The sequence below is a fragment of the Myotis yumanensis genome, unplaced genomic scaffold (genome assembly GCF_028538775.1).
Source record: "Myotis yumanensis isolate MYYU_CA2020_CCGP unplaced genomic scaffold, mMyoYum1.0.hap1 SCAF_8, whole genome shotgun sequence".
Lineage (NCBI taxonomy): Eukaryota > Metazoa > Chordata > Mammalia > Chiroptera > Vespertilionidae > Myotis > Myotis yumanensis.
The window spans coordinates 25,599,157-25,621,050 of record NW_027223759.1 but is presented as its reverse complement, the minus strand read 5'-3'; the positions used below and the strand labels follow the sequence as shown (position 1 = coordinate 25,621,050).

The 21,894-nt window shown below is 44.1% G+C and overlaps 1 protein-coding gene across 1 annotated transcript in view; it reads left to right on the top strand.

Annotated features, from left to right (window-relative positions):
* The window catches only part of SERPINE2 (serpin family E member 2), a 57,616-nt gene that overhangs the window by 20,008 nt on the left and 15,714 nt on the right, over nucleotides 1-21,894 (top strand). The window contains exons 2-3 of the mRNA XM_070422244.1: nucleotides 15,792-16,072; nucleotides 18,876-19,103. Of these exons, the coding sequence (XP_070278345.1) occupies nucleotides 15,814-16,072; nucleotides 18,876-19,103 (487 nt within the window). The 5' untranslated portion in view covers nucleotides 15,792-15,813. The remainder of the gene's footprint in view (nucleotides 1-15,791; nucleotides 16,073-18,875; nucleotides 19,104-21,894) is intronic.

Below are 21,894 nucleotides of genomic sequence, written 5' to 3'. Positions count from 1 at the left end.
TGGCGAATGATGTTGAACATCTTTTCATGGGCTTATTTGCCATCTGTGTATCCTCTTCAGTGAACTGTCAGTCCGTGTCTTTGGACCATTTTTGATTGGATTGCTGTTTTCTGTTTACTGTTGCATTGTGAGAGTCCTTTGTATTTTCTAGCTACTAGTCTTTGTCAGATAGGTGGGTGGCAATATTTTCTCCTAGCCTGCAGCTTGTCTTTTCATCATCTGTGCAGAGTCTTTTGTGGAGCAAATATTTGTAAATTTGATGAGGTCTGACTTACCAGTCTTTCCTTTTTGGGTCATGCTTTTAGTATAATGACTAAGCTAGTAAAAGTAGGGTTTCACTTCCTGCCTCTTCTAGCATGCGGTGCCTGGTGGTTGAGGAAGAAGCCGTGGGGCAGGGTGGACATGAGTGTGAATGATTCTTCAGCTTCTGTCTCGTTTGGACTCTGGTGTGTGTCACGATGCGCTGTTTGTCCCCAGACAGAGTGGACCTTGTCTTAGAAAGACTGTAAGGTGGTATAGTGTTAAAATGAACACATTTTCAGAATCTGTTTCCAGGCCTCCGTCTGGGACACTGAGCCCTGTCCCCATTCCTCTGCCCCTTTGTCCAGTCATATCCAGCTCATCCTCCGTGTCCACTTGCGTGGCCCTCCTCCAGTGTCCCCCTCAGCCCTGTTGATGTTGTGGAGCAGACCGTCCTTGCTGGGCCGCGTTCTCCTGGGCCTTGCAGGATGTTGAGCAGCATCCCGGGTCTCTGCTCACTAGACAGTAGCATCCTCCCCACCAGTTGTGACAACCCAAAATGTCTCCAGATGTTGCCAAATGTTCCCTGAGGGACGAACCTGCCCTGATGAGAAGCCAGGCTCTAGACCAGGGGTCCTCAAACTTTTTAAACCAGGGGCCAGTTCACTGTCCCTCAGACCGTTGGAGGGCCGGACTATAGTTTAAAAAAAAACTATGAACAAATTCCTATGCACACTGCACATCTTATTTTGAAGTAAAAAAACAAAACGGGAACAAATACAATATTTGTATTTGCATGTGGCCCGCGGGCCGTAGTTTGAGGACCCTTGCTCTAGTCCATCGGCTCCAGGAGCGTGGGACCGGGTCCACTTTTGTGCACGCTCCTACCTCAGCACTGTGCCTGACCCATGGGTGCTCCACTAGGATTTGTGAAATAGATAGGTAAATGGGCAAACTGTACCTACCACCTGACAGTGTTTCACACGGCAGCCTTGGAAATAGCACCCCAATTTCAAAAGAACCAAGTTGGTTTAATTGTGAATTCAGACCTAGAAATGCTGGTCCCTGTCGACACAGTAGAATATTGGTGCCCTCGACCTTCTTCTGCCTGGCCAGTGGGGGTGGCTCCCTGAGTCTGGAGTTCCTGCCTGATAAAGCCCACATCCTCCCCTTAACTGCCAAGCAAGGGCCCTCCCCACCTAGAGGAAGAACCTCCGTCATGCACAGGCTCCCACCGACTCCCAGCTCTCCTTCTGAGAAAAGGAGGGCATCGCAGCAGGCAGAAGGGGACCTCCCGCAGGTGGCATTTTGGAGATAATTTGGCGCAGGGTGATATTGGAGACCCAGTTCAACCTTCACCTGCTGAGTGTCCTTCCTCTGTCGCTGGGCCCTGCCCCCTTTTCACCAGGGAAGGGAGGAAAGTAGGAGTTGGTGTCGTAAGTGTTTCCCTCCACGTCCTGCGTGGTTCAGGGTTCTGGTCTGGAAGAGGAGCCGCACAACAAATGAAAAAGAAAAGACACGAGATAATTTGGGAATATTGGGGGACCAGGCGAGCAAGTCCAACTCAAGAGGAAGGACTTCCACTGTGCTCAGGCCTCACCAAGCTTTTTATAGTGAGAGGTAAACAAGGTAGTGGTTACCATAGTTATACAGTTCTTGTGAGTTTCACTTGTTTTGACCATGGTTTATTATTAAGCTACTATAACTTACACATCAAGGAATTCTCAGGAATGCTCCAGCCATGAAGACAAGAGGAGAGACAGTTCAGAGATGGAGATGCTGACAACGCTTTGCCATGCTAGCAGTCAGCAGCTGTGCGTCGCTGCAGGTTGCCCAGGATCAAACCAGAGAGGGTCCGACCTGCATTGCCACCATTTGTCCACCATCCAGAACTGAAATATCACTGCTGACATGTACACATAAGGAACTGTCGGACATTGAAACTTGGACTCAGAACTGTTGGACATTGAAATTGGGACTTAAAACATTTTTTGTTCCTTGAAATGTTATGCTTAAGTTTTAAAATGTTTTGGGTTACGGATTGGCATTGTTATTGTTTTAATAGCCAGAGTTTTGTTCTTGATGTGTAAGTTATAGTAGCTTAATAATAAAAAAAAGGGTGAGATGTGGGAAACTGATACAGGGTTAAGCCTCAGACGGACCTGCTGGCAAAGTCACAAACAAGTCCTAGCATAATTAGGCTTGACCTTATAACACTCCCTAGATCTTATCTGGGAAGCTAAGGGGCTGAGGGAAGTGCAGGAAGTGTAACCATGGTCAAAACAAGTGAAACTCACAAGAACTGTATAACTATGGTAACCACTACCTTGTTCACCTCTCACTATAAAAAGCTTGGTGAGGCCTGAGCACAGTGGAAGTCCTTCCTCTTGAGTTGGACTTGCTCGCCTGGTCCCCCAATATTCCCAAATTATCTCGTGTCTTTTCTTTTTCATTTGTTGTGCGGCTCCTCTTCCAGACCAGAACCCTGAACCACGCAGGACGTGGAGGGAAACACGACATCTGGCGCCCGATGGGGACTCTGGAAGTGAAGGTTTCGCTAGAGCGGGGGGCGGGGGGGAAGAAGTTTCACTGGCAAAAGTGAGGAACAAAGAATTCACCATAAAGGTAGGAAAATTCACCGTAAAGGTGAGGGGTTATTTCACCGCACACAAACGCCCACAATCAGCTACAGTGGTCCGGAGCTGTAGGTGGTGTGGGAACGTTTTCTTAACCAGGCTAACGGGGCAGGATTCGGCTTTAAAAAGTAGATTCGGCTTAAAAAAAAAAAAGTAAGAAACTTTATTATAGACTTTTGATTTGCATGTTTAAGGAGTTAAAATTTTAGAAGGTAATCTCTTATAGTTTTTTTTTTGTGTGTGTGTATTATTATAGAAAATAACCCTTGGTTTCTTGAAGAAGGTACGTTAGATCTTGAAAGTTGCCAAAAAAGTTAGTCAGAACCTGAAAAAAGGTCAGCAGCAGGATAAAACTTACCTCAAAAAACTGTTTTTCCATGGGGAACACAATATCGCGTTTGCTAGAGCTTTTTAGAGAGGCTGAGGAGGAGCCTCCTTGCCTGGTTCCCTCTGCTCCTCCTAGAGAGGAGCGGGAAGAAAAGTTGGAGGAATGGCCTTCACGGCCCCCTCCACCTCCACGTCCTAATCCTGAAATGATTAATTCGCCATTAATAGAATCACCTGTGCAAAAAGCCATCAGAGAAGGATTGAAGGACATGCCGGTGGAAGAAAGGCTTGCATTTCCTATCATGCAGATACCTGACCCACAGTTGGGGCTCAGTTTTGCTTAACTAATTAGTTCAGTAAGTTCCCAGGGAGTAAGTACAATGGACTTAAGAATAATGGAGAATAATATATGAGCGTGTTTGGGGTTTTTCTCTTTATACCTGGCATTTCTGTTCCTTGAACCTGAGTGGTAAAGCTAGCTTTGGTTCAGAAAACAAAAACAAAGGCCATGGTGGGGCTGGGAGAGCAACCAGGCAGCGGGAGCGGAGCGGGGCCCACAGGAGGTGATGACTGGTTATGTCAGCCATTCCCTGCTGCTGCTGCTGCTGCTGCTGCTTTATTGGAAGGATGTCAGCGGTGCAGGAGGATCCGCAGCCTCCGGAGGCTGGGCCAGGCTTCCTCCTGCGAGGAACAGCTGTCTGATGAGGGGCCTGGTGTGGACAAACACCCGCCCTGATGCTCCGCACAGGAAGCTCAGGGTAACACAGGCATCCCCACCTCTTCCAACAGGCTGTCCAGGAGCCTGATTTGATAAGGGGGGCTGACGCTCAGAGCTTTCATTACTGGTCACTAAACCCTCCCTTCTGGGAGCCACTAAGGGGAATGGGCTGGATTCCTTCCTCTCCCACATAGAGAAGCCTTGGGTGGAAATTCCAGGGGGAACCACCGTGACAATTGGCATCAATGCTGTAGCTGCTTTGACAAGAAGCAGTGTGTGACTTCAGACTGGAGCCTGGATTCTAAAGTAAGGAAAGTCCAAGGGACCTCCGTGTGCCACTTTGGGGGGGAGTTGGAATGTGCACCTTCCTGTGGGCCAGCGGGGTTTCTCATTCTTGGCACTTGGCACTGATGGACGTTTTGGGCCAGATAATTCCCCGTGGTGAGGAGCTGTCTTGTGCATCGTGGGATGTTCAGCAGCAACCCTGACCTCAACCCACGGGATGCCAGTGGCACTCCCTCCCAGGTATGACAACCAGAACATCTGCAGACGTCGCCAAATGCCCCCCGGGGGCCGTGGAACCCCCTCTGAGCTGAAAACCACTGCACTGGAGTAACAAACATTCTGTTCCATTCTTGTTCCTTGTAAAGCTGTGGTCACTTGTTTACTCCGAGACACTGGTGATGTAAGCACAGGACAGAGAGGTAGAAAGAAGGCAGTGTTTCCTCACTTCTGCCTCGGTCAACCCTTTAAACTCCATCACAAGAAGCAGTGTGACATACCAGCTAAGAGTCCATTCAGACATCTCTTCACCTTGTATGATCTGTATGGTCCGGGCAAGTTATTTAATTTTTCCGGACCTCTGTTTTCAATATCTATAGCATCTAAATACTCATGCCTACATCTTAAGTCGAGGGTTCAACTAGATGTTGAATATATAAAGCTCCAGGTACAGGGTCTGGCACATGGTAGACATTCCATAAACGGTGGCCATTAATTTTGAGTACTTGAGAATGCATTCCACAAGTTTTAAGCAAGTTGGGATTTTTTTAAGTTAGCAATAAAAATTGCTGCTGCTTAAAATAAGAATGAAATCAGTTCATTTCCACTGAACTACAATTTATTTCATAAACATTATTGAGTTTCTACTATATACCAGATACTCTGCTAAACTCAGGGCATAAAAAAAAAATGAATAAACTATAATCCTTGCCATTAAACATCTAGTGTGTAGATGTAGTCACATGAATGGTTCCAGTCATGTGCATCAAAATAGAACCACCACTTACTGAAAAAAACTCAATGTGGAGTGGTCTGTGGGTTGTAAGGGGGTGTAACATTCATTTTACTATATATAAAGGGCTCTCACTATATTATTTCTCAACTCTCTGTTTTTCCAGCAACTGCACTTTTTATTCCAGTTTTTATGATTCTGTTATTGAACCACGGTTCTTGTGCTCTGTAGCCTTTTCTGCTCCTCCTTGCTACACATTTCAGCTGATCTGCGTTCCTGCTGCTGTGTTTTTATAACCAGAAAAGGGCTGCTTGTTTTAAGTAATGTGTTCAGTGTATATATTTTGTAAAACATCCAGAACAGTATAAAGAATAATAAATTATATTCATATTTCCACCATCTGAACTAAATATAGAGATATCTTATATCCATATTTCTAGTCTTTTTTGTGCCTGTGTAGAATTTTTGCATAGTTAATTATAGCATAGTTTTCTTTTCAATTAAGATATATGCAGAATATATTACCATATATTTATGATATTGTGTTAGAGGGATGTCATGAACTGACCCTTACCGTTGGATGTCAGAGGTCATGGTCTCCCAGATGAATCGCTGAGCCAAGAATAAAGTGCAAACCATTCATTGAGGAACAGTTCCCAGGTGACAGAGTAAGAGAGTGGGGGAAGAGGGTGTTAGAAAGGGATCAGCCAATCAAGTGGAGGGATATCAGGTGAAGGCCCACACTCAGCCTGATCCTGGAGAGTTCTGTGCCACCTTGAGGCAAAGAAGCTGGGCTCTCATACTCCCAGACCAGTAGTCAGTCAGGGGCTGTTGGCCTCTGGGGTAGAGGAATGGTATGTGTCAACACCTAGCCACCTAAAGTCCAGTAAGAAAATGGGCTGCAACTCCCAGTTGCAATTCTCCTAAGGTGACAGGTGCAAATTATTGGTGTCAAAGCACCCAGAAGCTAGAGGAGAGGTGCACAAAGCTGGTGAAAGATCACCCACAGTGTTCCTTCCCTTGGAAATTGAGGTTGCAACGATAATTGCTATGCAATTACTTATTGCAAAAAATATTATAATGATTTTTCTACTAGAAATAACTGTACAGTGAACATGTTTACACCCCAAATCTTTTTTTTTGTTATTACCTTAGGGTTGACTATCTTTCTGTTTGTGCTTATGTAACTCCCATGACCACCCTTGAAAATTTATTCTAATATGGTACAAGAGAAAGCTGAGGCCAATAAGGATTGTGAGTTGCCCTGGATCTCTTGGTTAGTTGATAGAATGGGATTTGACCCTTAGATTAATTTTCCCTGACACTTAGAGGAAAATAGAATAAATGTCTCATAAACTTGCATTTTAAAAGGCAACTAACAAAGCCCCAATTACCTTCTTCCTCATAGCCTTCCTCCTTCAGCCCAATAGAGATTTAAGAATGAATGATAGCCCAACCAGCATGGCTCAGTGGTTGAGCATTGACCTATGAACCAGGAGGTCATGGTTCGATTCCTGCTCAAAGCACATGCCCTGGTTGCAGGCTCGATCCCCAGTGTGGGGAGTGCAGGAGGCGGCCGATCAGTGATGCTCTCTCATCATTGATGTTTCTATCTCCTTCTCCCTCTCCCGTCCTCTCTTAAATTAAGAAAAATACAATTTTTTTTTTAAAAAGTATGAATGATGGGAGACATCTGTAATACTCTCAACAATAAAGATAAATTAAATAGAAAGAGAGAGAAATAAATAAATAAATGTGGATAAAAGGCATTTGGATGTCAGTTCAAGTATATTTAATAAAATGCATGCGTCTTCATTGGAGGAACCTTTTAAACATTGTTGCCATACACCTCTGTGGCTGAGCATTTCTTTCCTGAGTCTTTTAAAGTTCATTTTTGGCTATATTAATTAGCATCATAGATCAAGTACACACTTTGAGGTCTCTAAGCCTCTCCCCAGTAACCTGAAAGAGCACATTTAAAACCACCAGGCTGCAGTCACTTTGATCAGTTAGCATTTCCTGTTCTTCTCTGAAGTTTTAAAGATGCTGACTCATTCGAATACCACTCAGTACATTTCCCAGGGTATCAAAATGCACTTCACTTTTGCTTGTTCATCTAACTTTCCGCCTTAAGAGAATGCGGAAGATGTTTGGAAAATGAAGACAGGGTTGGGTGAATGTATCTCAGGGATGTTTGTAGAGGCCTGAGAGACCAGAGTCCTCTGGCCATTCCAGGACCATATTTGAGGCTCAACCTCAATTGTTTGTGTATTAACTCCTGTCACTTTCCCGATCAGCCTTAATATCTGCAGGTCAACCCCCGAAGGTCTCTAGATTGCCCCTTGCCAGACACCCTGAAGAAGTAGACCTTTGCCTGTTGGTAAGAATATTGGTGAGAAACATTTGGCATGGCTGCTGGGCAGGTCAATCCTACTTAAGGCCACTAAGGCTCAATTTGGCAGCGCAATACCTTTCCTTCACATTTATTTCTTTGGGAAGAAAAACTGTCATGAAAAAAACTGTTGGGGAATCTGATGATTCTCATATGATCTGATGTACTGTTTTTCTCTACCTCCTGTAGCCCCTCTAGAAGGAAGAGTTAGCCCAAAGGCAGAATAATACAGGGTTCTAGGTACTAAGAATGAGGATCCTAGAATCACAGAGACCAGAAGGATATCAAAGCCTTTTCAGTGCTTGATGGGGGCAGGGGCTGGTTGGCATACCCCCCGCCCCCCCCCCAAGATAAATTAGGGGACTTTCCTTGTCATACTGTGTGCCAGTTGTTCATTTCAGACACTTGCATTGTTGGCATCCCACTTTGAGGGTAAGACTCACTGCCTTCACATGAGGATTTTCTATTTGATATTCTAGCCCAACTTCAATGCCCAGCTCACTCCTGCAGCTTTTCATCATCCAGTGTGCCTCCCCTGGGTGGTATTGCCATGGGAGGCAAAGCAATTCATAAGTAAACAGTCTATTTTTCATGATTTGAACTTCAATATTTGGACATAGTCCAGAGAGTGATGCAAATGCATTTTGGACTTTCCCCGTTGGCAATGCCCAGTATTCCCAGAGCTGATTTAGAGTTTATTAGGTGAGCATGCTCAGATTGTGGTCTCTAAAGCCTGTCTCCCTCTAAAAGGAAGCAGAGACCCCTAGAAAAGTGGCTGATTCCACCTGGGACAGAAATAGGCAAAATGAGCTGGGAATATCTTGTCAAACCAGGAAACGAATCTAATGAGACTACAGGTCATAAGAAAGGTTCAGGAGCCAATCTGAGGAGGCTCCTCTTGAACATCAATAAGGATAATACAATTTCAGTGGATCGAGGCCCTTAAAATATGTTTAAAAACATAAGTTTGTAATTATATTAAGAAAACAAACAAACAAAAAAATCCCTGTGGTTAACTCTAAAAATGCTGGGTAACCAACGTATTGTTGTGAGAACAATATAGGGAATAACTCAAGCATTTATCCTGCCTTTGCTGTACACATTGAACCTCTGGATAACCATGTGATGGGTTATGGAAACTTACTTTTTATAGAAGTGTTCCAACTAATGCAGAGGGAACATTAGACTTACAATAGCACCATTGGGCAATCCCTAATAAAACAATGCACTTAAGCAATGATTATGAGTAGCTGCTAAGGTCACCAAAGAAAAAAAAAGAAAGGAAGAAAAATGGCATTGTTTCCTTCTTCCAGCACCAGGTCCAACACCTGAATGAAATATTCTTAACAAAAAAGAAGAAATTTGAATCTGATTAGCCCCTAGAGCAGAGGTAACAAATTTCCTGCAAAGAGCCAAGTAGTGAATGTTTCTGGCTTTGCTGGTCACATAGTCTCTGTTGTAGTGAGGCTTAAACGCAACCACAGACAAATCAAAGTGTGGCCCCATCTTACCCACGAGCATGCAGACCCCTGCTCTGGGTGCACCAATTTACAGGAAGTACAGAAGACACATCACGTGAATGCAGTTAGCAAAATCTAGACTGTGGGAAACTCACCAGGACAAGTAACCTGGTTTCTTCAACCAAAAGTTCCACACACACAAAAAAAATTAAAAATAAAGCAACTAGAGGAAAACTGTTTAAAAGACAGAGACATATCAACCAATTGCAATGTGTGGACCTTATTTAGATCCTAATTCAAATAAATTATTTTTTTAAAAAGAGAATCAGGGAAATTTGAATACCAACTAGATATTTAACATATAAAAGAATTATTAATTTTTGAGTGGGATAATAATATTGTGTGTGTATATTTAAAGAATATATATATATATATATATATTCCTCAGGTTTAGAGTATGTGTTGGATATTTAAAATTATATGGTGTCTAGAATTTATTTCAAAACAGCCTTTGATTTTAAAAGAAATAAAATAGACCATGAGTTGATCATTATTTTATTTGGATATTGGGTACTAGGGGGAGGGGTATTTTATTTTTGCATATATTTGAAATCTTTCATGACATAAAGATTTTAATTATATATATATATAATAATGTATTGCTTTAGACAGTTTTAGAGAATGAAAGGCATAGTACTTTCCATTATTAGTCACCCTTGGGCCGCCTAAAACAGATGTGAGTCATCTGGCTAAGAGTTGGAGCCTGAAGAATCTTTCTAGTGTTTTTTCTCCCCAAACTGTTTACATCTTATTTGTTATAGTAAATAGAGCTGACAGATATCTCATTAGCTCATATGTCACATATAAAATTTATTTTATTTTGTAAACAAGAATTTACTAGGTTGAAACTAAGGTTCTTTTGTGACTGGCTCTCCTAGTCTCTCATTGGTCAATGGAGTGGCATTCAGGGCAGGGGTCTGGCCACGTGCTTTCCCAACCTAGAGGGGGATGTCTTCAGTGATGGTAACAGGGAGTGAAGGGAGCTGAGGCTTATAGGAAAGCAGGCACCCAGCCCTGAGGAGTGGTTGCTGTGCAGGATGTTTGCCTGAGGAATGAGAACTCCGAGTTACTGGAACTCCCATTCATTTTCGTTTTTCCTGAGAATAACTCTAAATCTAGATGGTATGTGACATTTTCTAACTTTTAATTGCTTAAATATTTTTATAACGCCGTGTATTCCAAACCAAACAGCTAGAGCAGCTGCAAGTCCCATGGGTCAACCTCTGGTTTAGTGTCTACTAATGGTAGGGCCCTGAATAAGACCCTGTGGGCACTAGGATTCTAAAGTCCCATAGCCCTGCTCTCTGTGAGCTTTCAGTCTAGTTGGCAGGAAAAAAAATACTTGAAAAAACAAAATGAGAGTGCAGCTAGGAAATGCTATGGGAATTCCGAGAAGAGCGTGAATAGCCCTATCTGGGCAATCAGGGAAACCTCCCACAGGCCATGGACGGAGTTGGGGGAACTCTGGTGCTTAGTAGGTAGAGGGTAAGGGAGAGAAGCAAAGGCCTGGACGTGAGCAAGACCAAGGACTAGCAACAAGACGTACCACCCTGTAAGGGTTGGTAGATTTCACAGGCCAAGATACTGTTCTGAGCAATCAGGTGAAAATATGCAGCAAACAGAAGTATAGCACTGAAATTCAGCTGAGGCTTTGAACTACAGATTTGAGCATCATCTGGTAGAAGTGACGATTGAAGTCATGGGTTCTATGGGAGTGGTGCTCTGCCTACCATTGACACGTGGTGCATTTATAGACATAGGGATGCGCCAGGAGTCTGGCATCTGCAAAACTACCAATGGTTATTCACGACACTAAAACTCAAAGCACTACCCAGTTATATCAAAAACATTCCCCACACAGAAGGAAAGATTTGGAGGAAGAGAAACTAAAAGTTTGTGGGGAAGGAGAAACCCACATTTGGAAGGACATGCCTATAACCATGGCTTTATTTACAGGTTTATGATCTTCCCCCATTGATGACTTAAACTTAATCTTTTTCTTTACTGTTATGAAAAGAATACTCAAGAAATGGAAACATGGATGCTATGTAATACAGTTGAGCAACATCTTTATTCTTTCTCTCTTACTTGAAAGTTTAAAGTGTAATTTCTTTTAAAAATAAACAGGAGGTTACTATGTTCTTCCCATAATGAGAATCTCCTCCTTGTTCTCTAGAGGCTAAGAATTTCAAAGCCTGAACTTCAACCAGTTATTCCATGTAAAAGATTGTCTATTTGGACATGAATAGGTATCTGTAGTAGGAATTTTATAAGCCTAAAGTATTCGTGCATCAATATCCACTCTCCTGGCTACAGAACTTTGGAGAGAAGTAAAAGCTTGGTCTCACACATGTACATATGCCAGGTGAGTTCAGACGAGTGAGCATTTAGCCTAGGAAATGGAGGCCAAGAAGTGATGCCCAGAATATCAATCAAAAATAGCTCTGATTCCAAGTTCTGCACAGCTCTGACACTGTCCTGCTGCACTGTCATCTCCCAGAAGTCCCAAATCCAAGAAACCAAGCAAAACACCAATGGCAGCCTTCCCCCACTTCATAATGGAACTGTTCTTGTAGAAAAAAACTCATAACCGAGCAAAATGATGCTAAATAAGATGGCAATTTATTCGGAAGATTGTCTTTGTCGACTCTGAGACGTTGGGGCTGTTAAATTTCCATCTGTTACTGATCCTTTATACCCGCTTTACAATCTTCTACAGAAATCCATAACATTTAAGTGCATCAACTGTAAGCAATCAGAGGCAAACCCAATTTGATGTCCTTTATGAGTGTGCAGATTCAAACATTTATTCCAATTTTGCTAATCCAGGAGGATTTCTTTGGGAGGCTTGGGTATATAAATTCGATGGTATGCTAAAGGTGGAAGCCAGAATAGATTATAATGCAAGGGTCAACAATTTAGATTGATGAAGTTGGCGCCAGTCACCGAATTTGACCATTTGTAACCAAGATTGTACAAACTGTTTTATACTTAGCATGGGTTTTGTTGTAAATGTTTCCCTACATGTCCCGCGTGGTTCAGGGTTCAGGGTTCAGGATCTGGAAGAAGAGCCGCACACAAATGAAAAAGAAAAGACACGAGATAATTTGGGAATATTGGGGGACCAGGCGGGTAAGTCCAACTCAGAAGGAAGGACTTCCACTGGTGCTCAGGCCGCACCAACCTTTTATAGTCAGAGGTAAACAGGGCAGTGGTCACCATAGTTACACAGTTCTTGTGAGTTTCACTTGTTTTAACCATAGTTACACTGCACTTCCCTCAGCCCGTTAGCTTCCCAGATAAGATCTAGGGAGTGTTATAAGGTCAAGCTTAATTATGCTAAGAGGACTGTGCCCTCTAAGCTGGGACTTGTTTGTGACTTTGCCAACAGGTCAGTCTGAGGCTTAACCCTGTATCAGTTTCCCACAGGGTTGTAGTCTACTTCATTTTAAAGGGGAAATTAATCACCAGGAAAGAAAAGAAAGAAAAGAAAAGAAAGAGAAAGAGAGAAAGAAAGAAAAGAGAGAAAGAGGGAGGGAGGGAGGAAGGGAGGAAGGAAGGAAGGAGAAAAAAGAAAAGAAGGAAGGAAGGAAGGAAGGAAGGAAGGAAGGAAGGAAGGAAGGAAGAAAAAGAGAGAAAAAAGGGAGGGAGGGAGGGAAGACAAAGTGTCTAATTTTTAGATAAAATGGGCAAAGCTTCCATAATCAGGATTTGGAAGCTCCCCAATGTCCAACATGCGGAGAGAGACTCGGGATTGTAGTGGTATTAGAGCCAGTCCTAGGAGCCAAAGTTAAAGTAGGCCACTCTGGCCATAGGAAAGCCCCCAGAAGGAGCGTATGTAGGTCAATTCGCTGTTTTGAATGTAGACAGGCCTGCCTTTATGCAATTATTTTACTGTGAAGCTCTGGAGAAACTCTGAATGTTCTAATTTTTTAAAAATGTGTGAAAAAAATTGCAACATCACCTTGAATCATGGCCTTGGTGTTCACCTTGTGGCCCTATGTGTGGGGGTGGTAGGCGGGATCTCTGGCTGCCAGCCCTCTTCCACCCCAAAGAATTTACCCTCCTTGGAAAGTTTTGGGTTCTAACAGTTACTCAACACAATCATTTTCCCAGTCACACTCAATAAATATGATTTTGATGCCATGAAAAATAATTAGAAAAATAGGAAGTATCTAAGCCAACAGGTTTAATCCTACATGTATTTATTGACCATCTACTATGATCTAGAGGTGAAGGAGACACACGCATAGAAAGGAAAGTGAGGAAACACCAAATGCTGGTTTGCCTAATGCTGCCCTAATTTATTCCTTCCTTCCCTCCCTCCCTCCCTCCCTCCTCCCCTCCCCTCCCTCCCTCCTTTCTTTCTTTCTTTCTTTCTTTCTTTCTTTCTTTCTTTCTTTCTTTCTTTCTTTCTTTCTTTTTTTCTCTCTATCTCTAAAGCCCTTTTTAGCTCTAAGACTTTATTTTTTATTTTTTAATTACAGTTTACATTCCGTATTATTCTGCATAGTGGTTAGAAAATCGTGTGTTTTATAGTGTGGTCCCTTCCCTCCAATATTTTAAGTACCCACCTGGCCCAATACATAGTTATTACAATGTTATTGACTACCAGTATATTCCCTATGCTGTAATTTGCATCTCTGTGACAGTTCTATAAATTGGTACTCAATTCTTTCATCTTTTTCATCCAGCCCCCCAACCTCCCTTCCCTCTGGCAAACAACTGTCTGTTTTCTGTATCTGTGAGTCTGTCTCAGTTTTTTTGTTTGTTTATTTGTTTCTTTTCATCGTCACCCAAAGATATTTTTTCATTGATTTTTAGAGAGATTGGGAGGGACGGGGAAAGACAGAGACACATTGATTGTTTGCCTCCTGCATGCACCCCGACCAGGGCCGGGGCTCGAGCCTGCAATCAAGGTACATGCCCTTGACTGGGAATGGAACCTGGGACCCTTCAGCCCGTGGGCCAACACTCTGTCCACTGAGCCAAACCGGCTAGGGCGAGTCTGTTTCTGTTTTATTTTTTGTTTATTTGGTTCTTTAGTTTCTACATATAAGTGAAATTGTATGGCATTTGTCTTTCTCTGTCTGACTTATTTCACTTAGTATAATACTCTCTAGGTTCATCCATGCTGTTGCAAAAGGTAGGATTTTATTCTTTTTTATGGCGAGTAATATTCCATTGTCTTCATGTACCAAGCTTTTTTATCCACTCGTCTACTGATGGGCCCAGTGCCCCTTCTTTTCCCTGGAGCACAGAGACCTAACTTCCCCTTCACTCCTGGCACCTATCTCCTAAGAGGCTCCCTCTCTCTTGTTCTCTGCAGACACTCCCCACCCACTCCTGGGAAGCTTGTGCTTAGCAGGAGCTTCAGTCCAGAGCAGGGGTCCTCAAATTACAGCCCGTGGGCCACATGCAAATACAAATATTGTATTTGTTCCTTTACTTCAAAATAAGATATGTGTAGTGTGCATAGGAATTTGTTCATAGTTTTTTTTTAAACTATAGTCCAGCCCTCCAACGGTCTGAGGGACAGTAAACTGGCCCCCTGTTTAAAAAGTTTGAGGACCCCTGGTCCAGAGGGAGGAACCAAATTAGCCATATCACGATTTTTGCTTTTGTTTTATTGGCTGCCACTTTGAGGTTCTTATTGAATGAAAGTATTTGCTCTTCCATAAACATATGTACCACTCCTCATTTTTCACAGCGCAAGAGAGCTCAGTAAAGGGTAATCAAGGAAGAAAGCACATTTAATAAAATCACCATCATTGAGAATATCCGTGTAATAAAATCACCATATCGAGAAGACCTGACCCATTGTAGATTTAAGGATGTCCCTTAAATTTATTTTAATCAACAATTCTTTAATTAAGAAAGGAATATGTTCATGTGAGAAAATCAGGTATACGGTGTATAGTTATATGATAATCACAGCCATGTGAATGGTTTCTTCCTTAGAATGAAATCCAAGAGCCGGATCAGGCTCTGCAGGCCCCTTAGGACCTGCCCCTCCATCTTCTCACCTCCTCCGAGTTCTTTATGTCTCAGCCACCCCGACCTCCACCACCAGGTGTGTTCCCACCTCAGGGCCTCTGCCCTGCCATCTACCTGCCTGACAGGCCCTACGCACCCTGCTCATTGCCCTGCTGGGTCTCTCATCGTTCAGGCTTCGCCACCTGTGTTCCCTCTGCAGAGGAGGCTCTTCGGATAAGGGCCCTGTCTAATGTTGCCTGCACCAGCCTGTCATTTGCTGGCATCACTGTTTTCTCGTCCCTGCCCTGATCCCTCTCTGACTCCTTTATTGCTTCCTGGTTTATTTTCTGTCTCCCTCTGGAATGGAAACTCCATGAGAGCAGGGGTCTTGCCGACCTTTTTTACAGTTGAATGCCCAGCGCTTAGCTGAGGGCCTGACACACAGTCAGCACTCAGTAAATGTTGGTTTAATTGGATGGACAGTGGCTGTGAGTAATAAATAACAATTAGAATAGTGTCTGGCGCTTAGTTGGGACCCACCAAGCAGAAGTTCCCTTCTTGTTCCTTCCCATCCCCCTAACAACATACAGTCAAGACCAATGTAATCTGTGCTGTTCTTCTTAACTTTATTAAGAAGGAATTCAGTTATGCTGGGTAAGGTAAATCACATCAGGTTGAGTACAAAGTAGTCCCCCAAAGTGCCCATTTCAGTAGCATTTAAATGATCTTTTTCTAATCTAATTTTCAGGTTGGCCTTGCCAGCTGGAACCATGTCTTGGCATTTCCCCCTCTTCCTCGTGGTCACAGTGACTTTGCCCTCCGCATGCCTCCAGTTTAATCCTCAGCCTCTGGAGGAACTAGGCTCTGACATAGGGATTCAAGTTTTCCACCAGATTGTCAAGTCCCGGCCTCAGGACAACATCGTCGTCTCCCCCCATGGGATCGCGTCTGTGCTGGGGATGCTGCAGCTGGGAGCCGATGGCCGAACCAAGGCGCAGCTCACCTCCGTGATGCGATATGGCGTGAAAGGTGAGTGCTGTGGGCTCTGGCCGCAGGGCCTGACAGGAGTCTGGGGATCCCTTGCTGGGTCTTCTCTTAAAGCCCAGAAGCCAGCAGAGTAGCCCCGGTGCCCTCCGGGGCTTAAGCCCTCTGCTCTAAAGCACAGGTGCTGCGGTGCTGGAAGTTAGGAGAGCTGGATTCTAGCCTGTAGCTATGGGGCTCTGGGTCAAACCCTCGATCTCTCAGTTGTCTCATCTCTGAAGAGAAACTGCCCATCGGCCCCACCTCCATGGGGTACAGGGCTAAAAATGCCTTATGGCTGTGAATGCACTTTTAAAAATGTCAACTGGGAAGGTGGGTTGTGCGTGGCCATGGAGGGCAGCACGAGGAGCCTTATGGTGATGGGATCCTTCTGTGTCTTGACTGGGGTGATGGACACGTGAATCTACCTGGGGGGTAAAATTGCATAAAGACACACACACACACACACACACACACACACACACACACACTGCCATCTGAATGCACTCTGTGGACCGTCCCAATGGCAAGTTCCTGGTGGTGGCATTGCCATACATAATGTCACAAATGGAGAAACTGGGTGAAAGGTATGTGAGACCACCCTATTCACTGTTTTGCAACTTCCTGTGAAGTTATAATTATTTCAAAATAAAAGGCTCCAAAAAATTTTTTTTAAGTGAGGCCCAGTTCTTGGAAAAAGCATAGTTTTCTTTACCTGTTTTTAATGACGGACTTAAACCTAACCTAGAGCTCCCATGTCCCAGCACTGTCGTTTTGTTTTAGCTCGGGTTTTCTCAGCAGGGTTACCTGTCTCCTCCACGCTGCAGGGGAGCAAGTGCAGGGCCAGCTTCAGAGCCTTCAAGGCATTGTGACCTGAGCCAGTCACTTCTCACCGCTTAGTGACTTTACTGGGAAGTGACCATTTTCCCTACCCCCGCTCCTCCACCTCTGCTGGCTTTGACTGAGTTGACGCCTTCAGCTGGAGAGGAAGATGAGTGAGGTGGGGTTTGTGCACTTCGGGTCCCGCTGGCGATGGTCTCAGTGTGGCCTCCAGCGCTCCCGGCACCGAATGCCTGACCACCTGCCAGATGACACAGCGTTAACCTTCTGCACGAGTTTGCAGTTTGTTCACCTGTCGGAGCAGGGAAAGAATAATATTTGGGACACACTGTTCTGCCCCTCGCTTGGGAGTTCAGGAACTCTTGGTGGCTTAGAACTTCACAGTGAATCACGGCTAGAATTTAGGGCCTTTCCTAGGGCCATCTGTGTACCAGTCCAATTCCAAAACAGCAACTGGACTTTGGTTGTTGGTTTTAATGTTGAGCCGCACTCATTTTAAGCAGTACTTCTAAAGTTTTGAGGCTATTGGCCTGTGGGCAGCGCCCCACCTCCCACCCCCCACCCCACTTTTTCTTCCTCCCAAACCTGTGACATCTGTTGACATGACACACTGATCCCAGGGAGCCCGAGTGGTTGTTCAGGCCTTACTTCCGGCTCCGCCTCTGAGAACTCACAATAGTGATGCTCTCATTGAGGACGAAGGCAGGACTGTGTGGGGCAAAAGAGGAGAGATCTGCTCTGATCTTCTTCCAGCAGGAGACCAGGGCCTGTGGAGGAGGCCTTATGGCTGAACGGGACAGAGCTGGGACATGGCCTCTGACGTTTGCTGCTCCCTGAATTATGAAATGGGCCAGCCCCCTCCATCTGGTCCTGCCCCACAGAAGGTGTGAGGGGTAGAGTCCTGAGAAACCTGACAAAGGCCATAGGACCACCTCTTCATGGAGTTTAGGCATCTCTTCCCTGCCCTGGTTTAAAGGGTCAGAAGAAGTGGCTCAGTTGGTTGGGCATCATCCCATGCACCAAGAGTTTGCAGGTTCAATTCCCAATCAGGCACTGCCCAGGTTGCAGGCTCGGTCCCCAGTAGGGGGCGTGCAGGAGGCAGCCAGTCGACGTTGATGTTTCCCTCTCATCGATGTTTCTCTCTCTCCCTCTCCCTCTCTTTCTAATAAAATCAATAAAAAAATTTTTGTTGGAGAGTCAGAAGAAGAAACCTCTCAGAGTGACAAGACTTGCAGGGTGTTTTAGGACAGTGTCATTCTGCAAAGTGAGTGAGAAGGATCTGTAATACAAGCTCTCTACAGAAACACATTGCATCCTTATAACTTACTCTCCTCCTTCCCATGCTCTAAAACTGAGTGGAGCATGTGTGGATGGCTTGTGTAAAATAAAGCTTATGTTGCCATAAAATTAATCCCTTTACTTTTTGAGCTCGATATCAAGTAAAAATCATTGTTCGTGGATGATGGCACATGGCCATTTTTTTTATAGTCTTTCAAATGCTTATTTTATTCTTTTTTTTTCTTCCCAAAATAGAAAAAGGTAATCATGTTGTTAAATCTCTGGCAGGAAAGGAAATAGCAGTCACGATTGTTAAGTGAGAAAGAGAATGGGTTGGGAAGATTCCGTTCATGTATCCCTCCATGGCTACATAATTGAGGTGCTTACCAATCTTCCTGTCGACTCGGTACCAAGAAAGTCCCCCAGGAGAATGAGGTCCCCATGGGAAAGGTGTTGAAAATGCCTTCAATGTGCCTGATTTGATGCTCGAAGCATGACCGATTTTTAAGACCTATTAACAGTTGTACTTTATTTAATTACACCCCCCCCTTTTCTTAACATGAGGACACTGAGAACACTACTCGTATTATCTTGCTTATACCGTTGTTATTGCCATAAGGTAGAAGATACTTTGAAAACTAACTTCTCAGAATTCTTGTGGAAATACTGCCATGTTTTCTCCTTTCCCCTCTAGGAGCTGGTAAAACGTTAAAGAAGATCAACAAGGCCATCGTCTCCAAGAAGAATAAAGATATTGTGACGGTGGCTAATGCAATGTTTGTGAAGAATGGCTCTAAAATCGAAGTGCCTTTTATCACCAGGAACAAAGATGTGTTTCAGTGCGAAGTCCGGAATGTGAACTTTAAGGATCCAGCCTCTGCCTGTGATTCCATCAACGCGTGGGTTAAAAATGAAACCAGGGGTGAGTGGTCACGGCTCCCTGGGCAACATTTTGTATGATTTTACACTTTGTGAATGAAAGGGTGAGTTAGACTCTAAGATCCTAACACGTGTCTGCAAGTCCAGTGGCCCTTCTGTTGGCAAAGGCCAAGACCCCACTGGCTGGTCTGTCTTTTCTTTCTGAGCATGCCCCACAACTCGGGCTGCCTTCCTTCCCTTTTCGTGCCCCCACTTGTGTCCCTTGGGGATTTCTTTCCCCTGTGGCACGGGCAGCAGAGCAGAATACAGCCCTGCAGACCCTCTTCTTTCCTCACCGCATCTCATCCCCAGAAACCTCATGCACTGGCCCTTGTCTGTTTTGAAATTTTTGCTGCTCATTCCTTCCTGCCTTTGTATCTGTTGTCTCCTTTGCCTGGAATGTCCTTCTCAGGAAGCAGGTGCCTCCTCTCCAGTTCTGATGGGCATATGATTGTGCCTCTTCTATGTCCTTCATTATAGCACTTGCCACACGGCATAATGATTACTTGTTTACCTGTGTCTCTTCTCCCATGAGACTGAGCCAAGTCTGACATTGGCGTTTTAAACCTGTTCATTTGTAAACTGGAGTTCCAGGTGAAAACATGCAGGAAGAGAGGTAGGTCCAGGACAACAGAGAAAAGTTAAGTCTAGAAACGTAGATTTGGGAACCATTTTTCATAGAAGGGCACAGGAGTGGAAGCAAAAGAGATGCAACAGAGAGAAGATGCTCAAAGAAAAATCTTTGGGAACTTGAGGCATGTTTCTCAGTGTGGTTCCTGACATACCTGCATGAGAGTTACCGGGGCGTATGTTTAGATCACTGGACCCCAACCTACTGAACACTTCCCTTCCCCTTGTTAATGCCTATTCATCTTCACATTGTCACATGAAGAGCATAACAGCTAAAAGAGTACGTTCTGAGTTTGAATCTCAGTTCTGCCATTTATTGGCTGTGTCACCTAGGGCTCGTTATTTAACCCCCCTGTGTCTCAATGCCCTCATCCATAAAATGGAGATATCATAGTGATACTACTAGAATAGCTATATCAACATTAAGGTTGTTATGAGGATAAAAATAATGTAGGTAAAGCATTTAGCAGAGTGCCTGGCACTTAGCAAATGTTCACGCGTGAGCTATTTTGATAGCCATTGGCTCAACTAAGTCATACTTCCTCAAGGAACCCATCCGTGCCTGACCTCGCCAACCAGGTCAGATTCCTCTTATTTGCCCTCACATCCTTGAGTGCTTTCACTCAAGGTAGCTTGTACAACTGCAGCTTTATACTATTCTGGGTTTACTTATGTCAGCCTCCACCTCAAGGACACACAGATCTTTGAGGGCAGGGTTTGTTTGTTTCATTTTCTTATCTAAAAGAATACGTGGCACCTGATAGGTAGGCATCTAAGGATGGATGGGGCCAGGCCAGTGTAGCTCAGTGGTTGAGCATCGACCTATGAACCAGAAGGTCACAGTTCAATTCCCAGTCAGAGCATATGCCCAGGTTGCGGGCTCGATCCCCAGTGTGGGGCATGCAGGAGGCAGCTGATAAATGATTCTCTCTCATCATCAATGTTTCTAGCTCTCTGAAATCAATAAAAATATATATTTTAAAAAAGAATGAAGGGGTAGGTGGATGGTGAATGTATTGGAAGACACGTGGATAGACGATGGATGCATGTTTATGGCAGTTACTGATGGCAGGTGTCCCGTGTGCCTCATTGCCTCTAAGCTATGCATTTCTTACCTTTCTTTGTCTTTCCTGTTTATTTTTTTTTATGTCTTCTTACAATATCTTAGTCCTACAGGTGGCAATCAGAGGTTTTATTTATCTTAGCAAAAAAAAAAAAAAAAAGGCTGAAGAGATTTCTTCAGACACTTAGTGAGCACTGACCATACACTGAACACAGAGCTAGACAGGATTTTAGGAAATGAATGACAGGGTCCTTGTTCTTGCACAATTCATGGTTCAGTTGGGGGAGACAGACACATTACATTTGTCTGGAACAAAATCCCTCAATGTCATGGTAGTGCTGAGCATCGGGCTTTGTGGAAACTCCTGGGAGATGAGTGAGAAGCTCAGAAAGGTGGACAAGAGGGACCATGGAGCTATGTCTTTAAAGGCAGGTAGTGGCTGCACTGGGTGATGTTCCCAGCAAAGGCAAGAAACATTCACTATGGGGGGACCAGCTCTAAGGAGCTTGCTATCACTGGAGCACAAAACTCTAACTTCCTTCCCACAGTCTGTTGGCAGAGGCCGGCCTTGTATTGAATAATGGCTATTTAAAACATGTATTTTCCTTCAGATCCTAAGGTAAGGTGGCGTTGGTGCCCCCTTGTGGAAATATGGAGTAATGGTGAAACTCTCCGGGAAACCTGGGTCTGCTTCTCTCTGGTGATTTCTTTATGTTTGTTTATTGTACATCAGAATCCTCTTGCACTTCATTTAAAAGGACTTAAATGTCTTTTCTGAATTAGACATTGTTGCTTCTTCATAAACTCGCCATTTAATACATTATAACTTGCACTTACATTATGCACTTTATTTTTTTTTAAAAAAAAGGCTGCATTGAACTAATTTTTAATAGCTTTGGGTATTAGTGATCTCTCTTGCACATGTACACACACACACACACACACACACACACACCACACTCAGCTGAATCTTCAAATATGAAGCCAAAAGAACCTAAATGAAAATCCAAAGTGTGAAGCCCAGGTAGCACTTTGCAGGATCCTGTGGCTTCGTGGAGCCTCCCAGAACGTCAGTGGCTGCTCCTTCACTCCTGACACAAGC